Source organism: Girardinichthys multiradiatus, chromosome 11, assembly GCF_021462225.1.
Source record: "Girardinichthys multiradiatus isolate DD_20200921_A chromosome 11, DD_fGirMul_XY1, whole genome shotgun sequence".
In the NCBI taxonomy this organism is placed as follows: Eukaryota; Metazoa; Chordata; class Actinopteri; order Cyprinodontiformes; family Goodeidae; genus Girardinichthys; species Girardinichthys multiradiatus.
The window spans coordinates 12,311,334-12,327,269 of NC_061804.1; the positions used below are offsets into that span (position 1 = coordinate 12,311,334).

Sequence of the window (15,936 nt, forward strand, 5' to 3'; positions counted from 1 at the left end):
TGGATTTGAAAAGAGGGCTGCACGATGGGGCTTGCCCTGCAGCAAGAAGGTCCTGGGTACGATTCCCGGCTGAGGATCTTTTTGCATGGAGTTTGCATGTTCTCCCCGTGCATGCGTGGGTTCTCATCGGGTACTCCGGCTTCCTCCCACAGTCCAAACACATGCCTGTTAGGTTAATTGGTCACTCTAAATTGCCGTTAGGTGTATGAATGAGTGTGTGCTTGGTTGTTTGTGTGTTGCCCTGCGATGGACTGGCGACCTGTCCAGGGGGTACCCCGCCTTTCACCCATAGACTGCTGGAGATAGGCACCAGCTCCCCCGCGACCCACTATGGAATAAGCGGTAGAAAATGACTGACTGAAAAAATTGCATTACAACAATATAAAATAATTTTGCTCAAGTTTAAAAAAAAATTTGAATTAAAACAAGTGTTGATAAAACTAATTCAGAACACCACATTTCAGAAAGCAACCTCAAACGTCTTTTCTTTTTTTGTGGTTTTGTTCAGTAACACATATTATTGTATGACTTATATTATATATTATTTTATGAAAATACCAGTCCTTTGTGTATCCCCTTCAGACTACCCATGACAAATAAGAGACAAAATAATCAGAGTAAGAAACTGTAGATTATCCATGTTGTTATTTTTAATAGTAATGCCAAACATTAACGCCCATTTCTAATAAGCTTTTTACACCTGTGATGTCAGACTATTCTTCTTTTGTGATGATCTCCAGAACTGATACTGTTATCTTTAGTGGCTTCAAAAATTCTGGATGAGATTAATTTCTAAAGTCTGACAAGGTTAATTGTTAAAACAGAGATATTGCCCTCTATTATTAACAAGTTCTCATTTTTATGTCTGCACCATTCTCAAAAGTGTTTATGTCTCTGCACACTTATTGTTTTTCACCAAAAATTTGATGTAGTCTTTCTATGAATAATGGGCTAAGCCATTCAAAAAAGGGTCTTCCTTTTCCTTAACTTTAACAAAGGTAAAACCTTGAATTATACAAAGACAGGAATAGGAAAAAGGTCTTTGCTGGATCTCGAAAGCTGTGATCCATAGGACTGTGTATAAGCAAGCACATTTTTAAGGATAGAATATAAATTTTTTTTTTAAAATATAGAAATGTAAACATTATTATTTGTCACTTGTCTTCTCCGCAATAAAGCAAATACAAGACATGTACAGGTCTAGGGTCAGGAAAAGGGCAGCTAAAATCTCTGCAGACCCCACACACCCCGCACATAAACTTTTACCTTTAGGTACCTTCAGAGCACTGTTTTACCTGCCACAAAGACAGTTTCTTCCCCCAGGCTGTTTCTCTGATGAACAATTGACAGTCAGAGTTCCAGAACAACACTATGCACACATGGACTGATCCCACATTATCTTCTCTGTAAAGTCACTTGTGTATATATGTACACAGAAAACACAGAAAACAAAGTGTACCAGAATCAAATTCTTTGTTTGTGTACACAAACTTGGTAATTAAGCTGATTCTGAAAAATATTGTCACTGATAACAGTGTGTGCAATATTAAAATCACAAATAACTGACAGAAAAGCAACAGTGGGTGGTTGTTTTATTCCAAGAATCATGGTTTTATGACACCTGTGTATATATAAACATATATGTATAATATATATATATATATATATATATATATATATATATAGCAGTGAAGTGATGCAGCAAAATAAAACCAACAGTATAATACTAATAATAACTGTATGTTTAGTGTTAATTATGTATATCTTTAACTTTAAACCTTTAAAAAAAATTAAAGAAAAACTTCGGGGAAGAAAAACAACTAAAAATGATCATCTGGCATCAGTAAACTTCAGTGAAGTTTTGCCTGAGCAGTTTGGTTGTAGAATTTAGAGTAAGATAACACCGAGGCGTTGGGTTGTTTCAGTTCTCCTGTCGGACCGCTGACGGTGAGACATCAGCAGGAAGCGGATGGGCAGAGTAGTTTTGGGGAGTAGCAGGGCAGCCATTGCAGTGTCGTGGCTCAGTAACAAAATACGAACGGGCTGAGGAAGACCTGGCAGCCGCTCTCCCTGTTCTCTTTGACCGACAGATTCATTTACATGACTGTTAGAGCGAAGACACTCGGTAAATAAATCTACATCTAAACAACCGGTAAGTTTTTTCCGTATATTTCACCACAAAGATGGTGGTGAACGCTCTGCGTTTTAGCTGGTTACCCCGGCAGCTAATAATGCTACATTAGCATTGCTTTCTTGCTTCGTTTGAACTTCTTTAAACTTGATATAACCTACGCCTGTACTGTTTTGTGCTCATTAACAGTCTTATTATTATTTAATCGGAAAAAACCTTAAAAAGGACAAAATTTCAGGGCAAAAGGGAACTATTTGCCTAGCTAACTGCTAATTAGCTAACGCAGTTAGTAGCCGCTCGATGCGACGTCGCCTACAGAATATGACACGTAGCTTGTTCCTAGGTCGTTATCCAACGTAAATCTAAAATGTTACCCATCACTTTATAATAACCAAGAGCCGTAAAATCTTAAAGTTTGTTCATAAAACATACCTCCTATGATACTGCCTTATGTAACATACAATGTTGGTCCATCTCAATTTAATGTTATGGCATTTTTATTTTAAATATGACAGCCAAAAATATATTTATATTAATATCCCAGGTTAGCTCTTGTTTTTCATTTTGTCAAGCAGATATTATTGCGTGTGTTTATGTTTAAAGACTCAGCTGACAGTACGTTTTAACGTTTGGGTAACATTTTACCATTTCTTTACGTTAAGCTGGGGGTCATAGTTAATTACTCAGTTTTTGACAATACTAATGTGACAGAATGTGACATTACACTGGCCCTCATAGTTTGTAATAATAGTAATTCGTGATTGGTTTTTTATGTGTTTACAAACACTGACTAGGATTTGTCTATTTTAAAGGTGTCATGTTCTTAATCTCTTAAATTGTAAAATCATAAACAAGATTTGTAGTCCTTGACAGTATTGATGTGATCATTAGAAATTATAATGCGCAAAGCCACTCTAGTGTTTTTTTCTTAACTTAAGATTTTTAGTGTTTGTTTGATTTGTTACTTTAACATTTAGGCCAAACTGTGCGAAGTTTAATTTATTCATCTAACCTTTTTAATAAAGAAACATTATTTCTAATGTTATCAGGTGAAACTACCTAGGCTCAAGAGTTCAGATAAGTTGAATCCACTGTCTTTAAAGTTGTATAGATTTCCCTTGGTATCTACTTTAATTTACAATGCCTGTCTGAAATTGGAAATTAAAAAAGAAAGCTAATATATATACAGTATATATAATATACAGTAACAAGCGTAGTGAGTGGATATGAACAAATTTATCACATCCCGGTTATATTGCTTATACTAGTTAACAGTTAGTCATTATCAGAGTTCATAGAAAATTGTAACAGCTCCTTTTTGTACAGAACAATTACTTGAGAACATCAAGCCAATGACAAAGTTTAACTCAACTTACGGATAAAACTTCCACTAAGCAATATGACAGATTTGATACATATGTAAAGCCTCGGTAAGATGCTCTAATCTCAGAGACAACTTTCAGGCAGACCCCTGTTGTGTATTTTTAAGAAATCTCTGCCTTTGGCCACATCTTTTTTGTTTCCCACTCACTGATGCATCACGCCACTTGCATGGTTGTCTGACATCAGCTGGTGCGTTGTTTAACTGTTGTTTTTTTGTTTTTTTCTTCATATTTGCCTGATCTTGACCTTTGTCTACCTTATACTTTGGCCCTAGAGTTGTTTGCACGTTACGTAATTAGGACTAGAGGTCAACTCCGGCTTACCTTGCTGTATGCTTCGGTATCAATCACTGATGATGGTGTTAGAACTCAGTAGTGAGCGTGCCATAACGGGGCAATTGTTTCTTTGGCTTACAGTGCAATACGGTTTTTTGTGTCCTCCCTCGGCCGTATGAGGTTTAATCACTGCAACACCGACATAATAATTTACATGCTTGTAAAAGCAGGATAAAGGGATTTTTGTGATTTCATAAGGAAGCATAAACCACATATTGATCATATGTTTCAAGCTCTTAATTTTACAGTTATAGCAAGTCTCTTAATGCATTTTTTCAAATTTGGAACACTACATCTTTGTTTAATTTAGGAGGTTTCTACTGATTGTATTGAGCAGGCTGTTTGTAATCCTTAGAGTCAAAAAACTGCTCTAAATAACCTAATCATTAGGTGAAGAAACCCCCTCTGTTCTTAGTGATGTTGCTGCAATCAGTCTGACAGCTTGAGGTGAACTGTATATTATCAAGAAGAGTTTCATCACTTATCTTGAGGTGTGTGACAACTGGTCTCCTGTTATCTGACATAGCAGCTCAGTTTTTTCTTCTGTAATAAATCAGAATGTCAAGCTTGTTATTCCGTTAGTCTGAACAAAATTGTCTAATTATCATAAAATCAAAGGTACACATATTCTTATTTTTGTGTTTCCGTCAGGTTATACTTAAATTGTAATCTCACAAATAGCTAATTAATATTAAGATGAAATATACAGATGAGCAATGCATATTAGCAGCTGTTATTTTGAAGTAATTTTTCTTATTCTGTGCATTTTCACCAGATTCTTTCCACAACACGTTTTAAGTGCTGAAATGTTTCTCTATTTATTTTGTGTGGAGGAATTGTAATACAGTAATTGGTGTACAAGAACAAAACTCGTTAATTGGTGAAAAGGAACTAGATTGCCACAAACAAAAGCATTATGTGTCCCACAAATAACAAATCAAGGATTTTTCCTGATTTTTCTTTGAATTAATGACTTTTTACTCTTGTTTTGTCTTGTTTTGTCTTTCAGAATTGAACAGCTCCGGATATGTCATTCCTATTTGATTGGATTTATAACGGTTTCAATAGCGTACTACAGTTTTTAGGTAAGTGCTGATTATAAAGCTAAGATTCTTGAAATATCTTTACAGCTTTGTATACCAACAAGAAGACAAAGTTTAAAAAGTGGCGTTTTCTTTCAGGGAAGCAAATGTTTGGAAAATAGTTACCTCTGACATTGAAGAGAGTTGAAAATTTGAGTTCTAGTTTTGGTGAGGCTGCTCAGTATATTGCAAATGTGTTGTTCTTTTAGTATCCCTGTACTCTGTATCAATCTAGCAAGGAACTGCTTGGACTGCAATAAAATATTTTCTGACTATATAAGTGCTCTGTACTCAGGCTTGTTATGCCAGTAATTAACTTGGTGTTTGTTGTTCAATGTAGCAAAAATGTTTCATAATGCCAAGATGTTTTGGTAAAGTCATAGGAAATTACAAGTTTTATTCTTTCTTTGCCAAAACTGCGGATGTGTCGAGATTCAACTTTTTCAACAAATGTTGGGATTAAAATAATGTTTTTTATTTTTCCAGTATATCCAGTATCTGGATATTACAGCAGACAGAAAAACAACTGCACTGTTTGGTTAAATATATGAATCACAATTGATAATGTCAATGTAACACTTACCAACGTTTATAAAAAAAATGTTAACATTGTGCAGCCCTACTTATAACAGATTAGCTTTACAGTTCAGGGTTTTAAATATTCACAAGTTGTCTGGTTCCTGGAAATCCATTTATGCTGAGTTGTTTGTTTATAGGTTTTGCCCAACATTTGGCTGAGGTTTGTTCATCTAAGAACAGCCTGTCTCTATGAAGTTTAAACACTTAAGTCACGCAGAGGAAATATTCTTTAGAAATGCAATGAGAGTTTTCTTTCCCCTCTATCTCCTTTTAAAATGGTAATAGATTCTAGATTGAGAGCTAGCAGGATGTCTCTTAAAGTGTACCAGTCGGTCGTCTCCCCAGAGTGCACTGTTCTAGTTTCAGTGTCAAAGCTACATGTAGCGATTGTTCCTGTTCTCCCAGTTTGACCGGCTTCACATAGCAACTGTGAGTAATGATGACGTTCAGCAGAGCTGACTCAGTTAGAAATCTTATAGATCCGCTGTGTTTCACTGCTGATTCAGACTTTTTATTCATAGAACTCAACATGAAAGTTGAGTGAGGAGTGGCCTCAGTGTGTACCTCTCATCCGGTTTCTTCAATCATTGTGCCCATCTTAGGAAAGTGTCAAAAGTCTTTTCTCACGTAAACTCCAGAAACACAGAAGTCTCAACGTTTTAAAAACTTTACTCATCCCAGTGGAGGAAGGTGTGAAGCAGCAAACTCATTAGCACGCAGACATACTCTTTGCCAACTCTGTTGTCTCCAAAAATATCTGCTCAATTAGAAATCAGCTCTGACTAGTACAAAGAACTGGCAGAAATGAGTCTCAATAAAACTTGGTCGGACATTTTCAGTTTTTGTTAGAAAACAGGTTTTATACAACTTCAATTTAAGTTGTAGCATCACATATCTGTTCCCCTCTTTACAAAACAGACAATATCCTAATATTGAATGTGCTTTTGCTTCTTTTTTGCTTTAGTTTCTAATTTTATAAAAGTGTTAACTTGAAAATCTGAGACGTCTATGGTTCTAATTTTAGGACTGTACAAGAAATCCGGCAAGTTAGTTTTTCTTGGCCTGGACAATGCTGGCAAAACGACGCTACTGCACATGCTCAAAGATGACAGATTGGGACAGCATGTGCCAACTTTACACCCAAGTGAGTTGTTGCCACCCTGTCACACATGCATGTCCACACGTGCACACTTGGCTATGTGAGGAAAGACTATCCATGCATATAATAAACTATAAGCAGCGGTGTGACTCTGGGTTGCAGCCTCAGTTGTAAATGTTTATTTTCCTCCTCCAGCATCAGAGGAGCTGACGATTGCTGGCATGACGTTCACCACCTTTGACCTTGGAGGACATGCACAAGGTGTGTAAATGTCTCATATGATTGAGGTTTTCTTAATTTGTATGGTAGCCAAAGAAACTCTGTTCTTTGAGTTACTTGATAACACAAGATAAGTTGATCAGTTAAAACGTGTGGTTTTTTTTATTGTTTATACAGCCCGGAGAGTGTGGAAAAACTACCTCCCTGCCATTAATGGTATCGTGTTCCTCGTGGATTGTGCAGACCATCCGAGATTGGCTGAATCAAAAACAGAACTTGATGTAAGTGTCTACTACTCTGAACATTTAAAGAATTCCTTGCATTATTATTAGCGATGGAATCCTTTACGAATAAAAGCGAAATAGTTTGGTTTTTCTGTCTCAGTTTGGGGGTTTTTGCACCTCCCAAACCACGAATCCTCTCTTCAGTAACCTGCTGAACGGGCAAAGTGAAGAGGTCAAGACAAAGGAGGCTACCGCTAGCATTGTTTCAGATCATTTGGGATTTTTTGTTACCTGTGATGAAGGCCGTAGGAATGTGTTACATAAAATGCTTCCGTCGGCAGGCACTAAGCAGCATGTGTAGGAACGTGGCGCTGGATGGAAAGGTTCTGTTGGGAAAAACACATACTTTTAGTCATTTCTGAGCTCTTTGCATATAGGAAGCGGCAAGCACTCTGCTCCCCATTGTATTTCTTTCACCAAACTGGGGAGAGGCTTACCCAACTCCAAATTGTGCCCAGACCTGACTATGCTGTTTTTTTGTACCAGGTGTTTTTCAAGCCACAGTTTAACTGCAGCATGTAGCCATAAGTTGATGATAAAGAGAGAAGAGGTGGAGGATTCGCAAGGAGCAGGTCATATGGGTTCATATTTTGGCTGAACAGTAACCACTTTGCTTAATTCCCATTTCAGTATTGAACATGAGAGGCAGTTAAAGTGGTTACTTCAGGTTAAATCCTAAAAGCAAAAAAAGCTGTAGGATTCAGAATCACTTTGTGATCAGCTCACAGACATTTTGTATCTTGTGTGGATAACTCCTTCTGATTGGTCAAAACAGACAAGTTGGAGTCCTAAACCTTTTTTATTGTCTTGAATTCCTATCAGAATAACCCATACATGTTTGTCATCCACATACAAAAATCCTTTCTGTTGACTGCATCATTGTATTTGACCTTCAAGAAAACATATTTTAGGTAAAATTTCAGGGTGAAACACCGATTGAAGTCAAACTGCTACAAAACTTTGCTTCCTGATTTACCGTCCAACGATGAAACCAAACTTTTACGTCAGGCTTTGACATTGACATCTCGAAACGTCTCATATATCAGTTTTTACATGACTGTCCATCCATTGTCTTCAGCTTATTTGAGATCGAGTCACAGGGATAATTGGTACAGGATGGAAACCCAGACATCCCTCTCCCAGACACCCTCATGATCGTTCTAGGGGATTCCAAAACATTTCCAGGCCAGACAGGATCTATAAGTCCCTTTGGAGAGTTTTGGGTGTTTCCCAGGGACTCCTCGTATTGGGAGGCGTCCAGGAGGCATCCCGCTCAGTGGACTCCTTTGGATGCTGAGAAGCAGGGACTCTACCTACAGCGCTCCGCAGATGACTGATGATGAGCTCCTCATCCTATCTTTAAAGCTGAGTCCAGCTCATTTCGGCCGCTTGTATTCAGGATAAACACATTACATTATATGTCCTTGAGGGGGTCATAAAAAGTGAGAAATGTCATTTCTGGAGTGCTGGAAAAAGATGAGCTGGGCAGGAAACCGTGAACCCAGAACCGTGAAGAATACTGGGGATTTTGTGAAACCACTCACCTCCATCAAATTTTTAATTACAATATTCAAGCTTATTTCCCATCTCGCTAATTGCCTACATTATTTGATGTCAGATCCAACTTTCCACCCGTTTGATGAAACAAAATGCCACTCGTGAGTTCATTGTGAATAAGCAGCAACTTCTGGAAAACATCAGATCTAGATTTCTATTGGAAAGTTTGTAAAAACTTATTTGTTGGACCTCTGTCTGACTTCACACATTAGATATATTGTCTTCAGTATGAAAACAGGGCAGTTTTTTGTGATTTGAAATAAAACCCAGAGAGAGTTTAATCAGATTGTTTTATCAGTCTGCTTTTGAAATCTGTTAGGATCCAAAAGTCTTAACTCACTCAACACTTCATCAACTTCCCTAGGCATTGATGACAGACGAGACCATCGGAAATGTGCCTATCTTAATCCTTGGCAACAAAATTGACAGGCCTGAAGCTGTGAGCGAGGAGAAACTGAGGGAATATTTTGGATTGTACGGACAGACGACAGGCAAGGTAAGTGAACTGAGCTCATCTGTTGGGAAAGAGCTTCTGTCTTTTTTAGGTTTAAAGAAACAAACGAAAATGTAAAATGACTCTCAAACACTGAGCTGTATAAAAGGTTAAAGGGTGAAATAAAGGACTGGATTGGACTTCCTTCTGTTAGCTGCCTTTAGTTACAAGTGACAAAATTCAGGGTGGAAAAATCCTACATCCAATCATTTGGTTCAATTCAGTTTGTTTATATTTAGAGACTTCTGTAAAGTACCGTATTTTCCGCACTATAAGGCGCACTTAAAAACCATTAATTGTCTCAAAAAATGACAGTGCGCCTTGTAATCCGGAGCGCCTTATATATGGATCAATTGGTTAATTGGTTGATCCATACTGGTTGTAAACGGCGCTCTGTCAAAATGTTTCAGTACGACTGGGAAACTACAAAGCCGCACCGCTTGCAGCATTACAGCTACCGTAGTCAGGCAGGGGTGTCGCCGAAGTAATAGCGGTAAACACCTGTACTGTGCTTACTCCTAGTCCAACACCACTTGTGTGTGTATAACGACCCCAAAATTGCACCTTTCAAGAGACACGCTTACGATGCTGAGTTCAAACTCAGGGCTGTCAGTCGAACATGGGAATAGAGCAGCAGCGAGAGAATTCAACAGTTAACGCTACTATATTGTGAATGTACTAACGTTTGATTTAGTGCATCAAACTGTTTCTTTTACGTGTTTACTGAATCAGGGAAAAGTTCCCTTTCACGTTTTAATTAACGTTTGATTTCAACTTCAACTTCATAGACTCCAATGCATTCCTAACGTGCGGTTGGCTCTATTCAATAGATTTCTATGTAGAGGAGACCTTACCATGAGAGTGAATGGAGTTATCAGAACGCTGGTTTGTAGTGTATTAATAAAGTTTGACTGACTGACTTATCTGATTGTTTTGTTGACATTCTCTTTAGCACAGCTCCATCTAGTGGATGCATAACGCAACCCCAGTCAAACGTTTGACTGCAGTAGCTTCTATTCTATGCGCCTTATAATCCGGTGCGCCCTATATATGAAAACAGTTCTAAAATAGGCCGTTCATTGAAGGTGCGCCTTATAATCCGGTGCGCCTTATAGTGCGGAAAATACGGTATATGTGAAAGTTATATTTATAGTTAAATTCAGCCAAAAAAAGTAAACATTTTGGAAATTTAAGTTAGAGAAAATGTGAATTTTGTGGAAATCCTGCATCAAATCTGACATTAAATTACAATTTCTCTTCCATTAGACTACTTTACACGTTACGCAACAATAGGTTGGTCTGGCTATGAATGACTATTAATAGGTGATAAGTGCAGTTATTAACAAGGCTAGTAATTCTAATCATAATTACTGAGTCGGAGCTCCACCGGATTATCAGGAATTAATAGCCAACCAGCTCTCGTCTCTGTCGGGTATTGTTTTATGAATACCTGCCTGGGGAGGTGTGGTATTATAGAACAATAGATGGAGGGAATTGGCGCTCTGACGTTTTCAAACAGCAGGCTGTTATCCCAACATGCGGAACTGTGGTTAGCTATGACCTCTTCTCAGATTCTTTCTGCAGGATCTCAGCCAGCCAGTGTCAGGCGGCTAGTCTTATTTTCAGGCAGGGTCTGGTCACCAGATACACAGACAGCGCAGACTTTACTTTGAATCAAAGGTTTTCTTCAAAGATGAGGTCTGTTACCCAGCCAGTGAGATCCAGATGTTCGCGTGCCTGTGCTCCCTGATGCAGCGGTTGATACCGGAAAAGAGTGAAATGCTGCTGCAGAGTTTTGTAGCTCTATGACTGATGGGCATTGAGCTGTGGAACTCCTTCCTGGAAGCCGTCATGAGAATGGGTTATTGCTGTGCATTATGGGATTCAGAGTTCTTTACCAGTCTCTGGTTATTGTTTCCTTCCATAGCTGGATCTAGGTGCGCCCAACTTTTGAATTGTTTTCTTTTTAGTTTAATTTAAATGATCAGGAACAAGTCATCATTTTCTGTTTGTTTTGTAAGAAAAGGGTCACATTAAAACCTTATCACACAATCTATTTAAATAGGACTTTTTTTCCTCCTTTTCTCCCAGGGCAACGTTCCAATGAAGGAGCTGAACACAAGACCACTGGAGGTGTTCATGTGCAGCGTGTTGAAGAGGCAGGGCTACGGAGAGGGCTTTCGCTGGCTGTCCCAGTACATTGACTAGAGCGGCCCAGCCCCGTAACCCACCCGCCATCATCAACACTACCGCCTAGGGGGCGCCAAAACCAGCCACTCGAGATGCCCATCATTACCACCAGTACCATCATACTCAGCCCCATGTTCGGTTAATCAAGTCTGCCTCCGCCTCCAGAGAAACCAGTACGACTCGATCCCAATAGACTTTTATTGGTCGAACATTTGGTTCCGCACTTACTGCGTCCATACATGTTTGCGCACATTCATCATCGTCTCTTTTTCTTTTTTTCAAGAGAGTGCTCCACGGCAACGTGGTTTACGTTCAAATGATTGAATCTTTTCTATAATGTGTCTGTCATTTGCTGTCTTCTGTCCCTCCTCACCGCCATCTGTTGAGTGCAAGAAATTTAAATCTCTGTATGATTCTATTGGTAAACCAACTTCCTCCCCCCTTGTTCAACTTCTCTGGAGCAAGTGAGAGACGGCTATAGAGTTGTATACATAGCAGTACACTTTTTTTTTTACAGATAAAGAAGTTCATTCCACATTGTATTTAATCGCAGTGTTTTTGCTTTGTCCTGTTTTTTTTTTCTTCCTTTCTTTTCCCTCTCTTTGACATGGTTTGAGTAAACACAAGATGCAGCCACGTAAACAGCCCTCACCGTCACACATTTGGCTGTTTCACCAGTGTATATGAATGGAGCTGTGCATTTATCTTAGTGTATCATAAATTAGATCCATATCTTTTTGTGGAAGTTGACAGCTTTGTTTCAGGCTTCTGTTTTCTATGCAGGACAGATCTGAATGGATCCAAATAGTCAGTGGGCTCCCTTTTTAAAAAAAACAACCAGTGGGTGGTAAATCTGCTAAAGAGGGGGAACGATTTTTTAAAATCCTATTTAATGCATTAAATAGGAAATGATACTGGCTATAACTATGGCAACATCTGAAAACAAATTATGTAGATATCCCAATGGTCAGCTGATGCAAAGACAGATATTTAAAATTAAAACTTTGTAATAAATCAGCTGATCAGAACATGCCATAAGAGATGAGGGGAGGAATTATTAGGCTATATTAGAAGTCATGCAACAAGTGAAACCATTTTATAGGCTGAATTTAGTGAACACAGCAGAGACAAGTTGACTGGCTTTGGACACCAACAAAGGGACCAGATGTATATTAAATGTACACGAACATCGTACATGGATTTTCTATTTGAGGGGTATCCTTTGAAATATGTGCATTAACAGGAACTATTATGCATGCCTTGTTCTTTTTGATTATTTTTAAAAACCATTAACTCGATAAGAGGGAAGACGATGCCAAAATTATCAACTAGAGATGATTGTCATGTTTTGTTTTTTTAAGGAAACAATGGAAAATCTGTCCCTTTGTGTCTCTTTCATTCCCTCATGACTAAGTAATGAGCTGTTTCAACATGGATGGGACTTGCTGTTGTTTGCATCATTAAAAAATGTAATAAATGTTTGCAATGAATAATTGGCCGAATTAATCTAATATTTGTCCAATCCTGAGCAACAGAAAATGTTTTACAGTACCAAGATGTATATTTACATTGAATCTATCATTGTGGTATTGCTATGAGCACAATTTCTAAAATTAAAGCATCTATGGCAAACTTTTAGAATAAAGGATTATTTAGTAAATCAAAAAGTGATAAAATACACTGTTGTGGAAAGGTTTTTGATTTTATCTGTTTCAGATCTTTGTCACCAATTTTAATATTCAACACAGAACCGGAGTACATACAAAATGCAGCTTTCAAAGTATATAATTTATTAGGGAGAAAACGTCCAAACTAACTAGGCCCTATGTGGAAAAGTATTCACCTTCCCTCCCCTTCATCAATTAAATGACTAACCACACATGCAAAGCTGAGTTCAGTTTGACAACTTGTACCCAGCCCTGATTACTGGCAAATTCTAAATGAAAGAACCTGTCTGACAACAGGAAGTAGGTTTAAATACTCCAAACACTTGAGGGACAGAAAAGATTGGAAAAAGTAGGTGCACTGGAGAAACCTGATGCTTTTTTGTGTCTCAGTAACTTTCAGCGTTTTTCCCTCAATAAAAAAAATGACTTGAAATTTGCATTTTTAAAATACTTTCTGGTTTTCTTTGATATTCAAGTTTGTTTTGTGATCTTAAACGGTGACGTGTGACAAAATAGCAACAACAGAAGAAATTTGTTATTGGGATAAAAAATGTTTGATTTTTCTTAAACTCAAAATCAAAAAGTTGACTGAAAAAACAGAGTTTGAATTTCAATGGAAAAAAAAAACAATGCTTCAAATATATAATTAAAAGCCCCAATTTAACATTCCTGCCCAAGATAACAGTATATAAATTTCTGTACTGTAGTGTAACAGCTTTTAAAATTTACTAATCTTGTATCAGAACAAAAAACTTTAACTATCTGAACAGAAAGCTTGTGTGATTTGAATTCTCTAAATGTAAAATGACACTCAAATAAAAGATAGTGGTTATCTGGTTGGACTGTTGTGCCATTTCGTTAATAGTGCATTTCATGTCCTGTTGTACTATTAGAAAACATTTATTCTTAATCCAAAGCATCTGTAAAAATAGTGCTACATTTATAATCACATGAAGAAGAAATAAAATATATTCTTTTCCTGTAACTTATTGTAGTTAATTTCTGCGTTTTAATGATACATATGTGCGCTTGTTTTCTAATCTGAGAGCTGAAAGACTTATTTTAATCCATATGTGTGAGATTACATAACTGCGTGTACGTTGAGGTGTGGAGTTATGTAATGCTACTTGGCTGAAGCAGTGCGCAATACTGCCACTAGGTGGTGCACAAAAACAGAGAAAAGACATTGAGCATTGTCATTATAGGTGACGTAAATCATCTTTAGTACAAATAACAGCAGATTACTTTTACATAAGAAGACCTGGGCAGCTCAGAGGGTTAAATATCCCTAAAAATGTCCATACAATCAAAGGTGTACCGCTGTCTGAATGGATTATGTTAATTTCAGCTGGAAATGATGTCATGTTTTATTTTCTTCTCTCACTTTAATAAAAACATGGCGACTCAGACTGGGTAAAATCCTTTCTGATAACCTCAGGTTATGCTCTCTTAAGCAAGAAGCGCTAAACTTCCTACAGGAGTTATGCAACATCGTATATTTTTCAAGTTTTGTTTGATCATAGCTTTTTTTTTTCCAGACTAACACGGTACACTAAATTTATGAATAGTTTTTAGTGGACAGTTATCACCTTATTGTTTTGTTTCTAGGTTTACTGAAAGAATAAATAAATAAATAAACCCCAGGAATTATTTTACGTAGCACAAAGGTTTAAGATACATTAAAATGCCATACGATAGTACAATTAAAGTCAAATTGTCTGGTATTTAGATCCTAATTAACTACGTTTTAAAGAATCTGTTAAATGTAACATTCAGAGCTATGGTTTAAATGACAGTTTTAGTAAAACAAAATGCTGATTCCTTTTGATAAATTTTCGAATTATGCTCATTATTTTTTAAATTAACTACCCATATACTTGAGCTGGGGCTCCCTCTACTGGACAAGGCAGCTTAGTGGTTTTCATAACTGGCAGGAAATCCAAACAGTTGTTATACTGGCTTTCCTGTCAAATCCTGTAACAGTTTTCAATGATAATGAATTATTATTCTAAGGTACATAAATGTTAAAGCTGATACAACAATAGTGCAGGTTGGATTTTATTTTTACTGTAAAAGCTGAAACACTTAACTTCTCTCAGAGCTGACAGGCCCTGCCATCCTTGAACATGGCATCAAAAGGGATTATATACAGGTCCTTCTCAAAATATTAGCATATTGTGATAAAGTTCATTGTTTTCCATAATGTCATGATGAAAATTTAACATTCATATATTTTAGATTCATTGCACACTAACTGAAATATTTCAGGTCTTTTATTGTCTTAATACGAATGATTTTGGCATACAGCTCATGAAAACCCAAAATTCTTATCTCACAAAATTAGCATATCATTAAAAGGGTCTCTAAACGAGCTATGAACCTAATCATCTGAATCAACGAGTTAACTCTAAACACCTGCAAAAGATTCCTGAGGCCTTTAAAACTCCCAGCCTGGTTCATCACTCAAAACCCCAATCATGGGTAAGAATGCCGACCTGACTGCTGTCCAGAAGGCCACTATTGACACCCTCAAGCAAGAGGGTAAGACACAGAAAGACATTTCTGAACGAATAGGCTGTTCCCAGAGTGCTGTATCAAGGCACCTCAGTGGGAAGTCTGTGGGAAGGAAAAAGTGTGGCAGAAAACGCTGCACAACGAGAAGAGGTGACCGGACCCTGAGGAAGATTGTGGAGAAGGGCCGATTCCAGACCTTGGGGGACCTGCGGAAGCCGTGGACTGAGTCTGGAGTAGAAACATCCAGAGCCACCGTGCACAGGCGTGTGCAGGAAATTGGCTACAGGTGCTGCATTCCCCAGGTCAAGCCACTTTTGAACCAGAAACAGCGGCAGAAGCGCCTGACCTGGGCTACAGAGAAGCAGCACTGGACTGTTGCTCAGTGGTCCAAAGTACTTTTTTC

General features: G+C 37.7%; 1 protein-coding gene across 1 annotated transcript; it reads left to right on the forward strand.

Moving 5' to 3' along the window:
- The first annotated feature begins 1,969 nt into the window (after positions 1-1,969).
- On the forward strand, positions 1,970-13,855 carry sar1b (secretion associated, Ras related GTPase 1B). Its single transcript, XM_047379579.1, has 7 exons — positions 1,970-2,152; positions 4,859-4,934; positions 6,535-6,654; positions 6,805-6,870; positions 7,006-7,109; positions 9,034-9,165; positions 11,254-13,855. Exons 2-7 carry the CDS (start codon positions 4,877-4,879, stop codon positions 11,368-11,370), a joined length of 597 nt encoding a protein of 198 aa, XP_047235535.1. The 5' UTR covers positions 1,970-2,152; positions 4,859-4,876; the 3' UTR covers positions 11,371-13,855.
- Positions 13,856-15,936: the final 2,081 nt, after the last annotated feature.

Coding starts and splice junctions, on each gene's coding strand:
- sar1b (XM_047379579.1), top strand. CDS start 4,877: ATGTCATTCCTATTTGATTGGATTTATAACGGTTTCAATAGCGTACTA. Junction 4,935..6,534: donor TAGCGTACTACAGTTTTTAG/GTAAGTGCTGAT, acceptor TTCTAATTTTAG/GACTGTACAAGAAATCCGGC. Junction 6,871..7,005: donor CCTTGGAGGACATGCACAAG/GTGTGTAAATGT, acceptor TTGTTTATACAG/CCCGGAGAGTGTGGAAAAAC.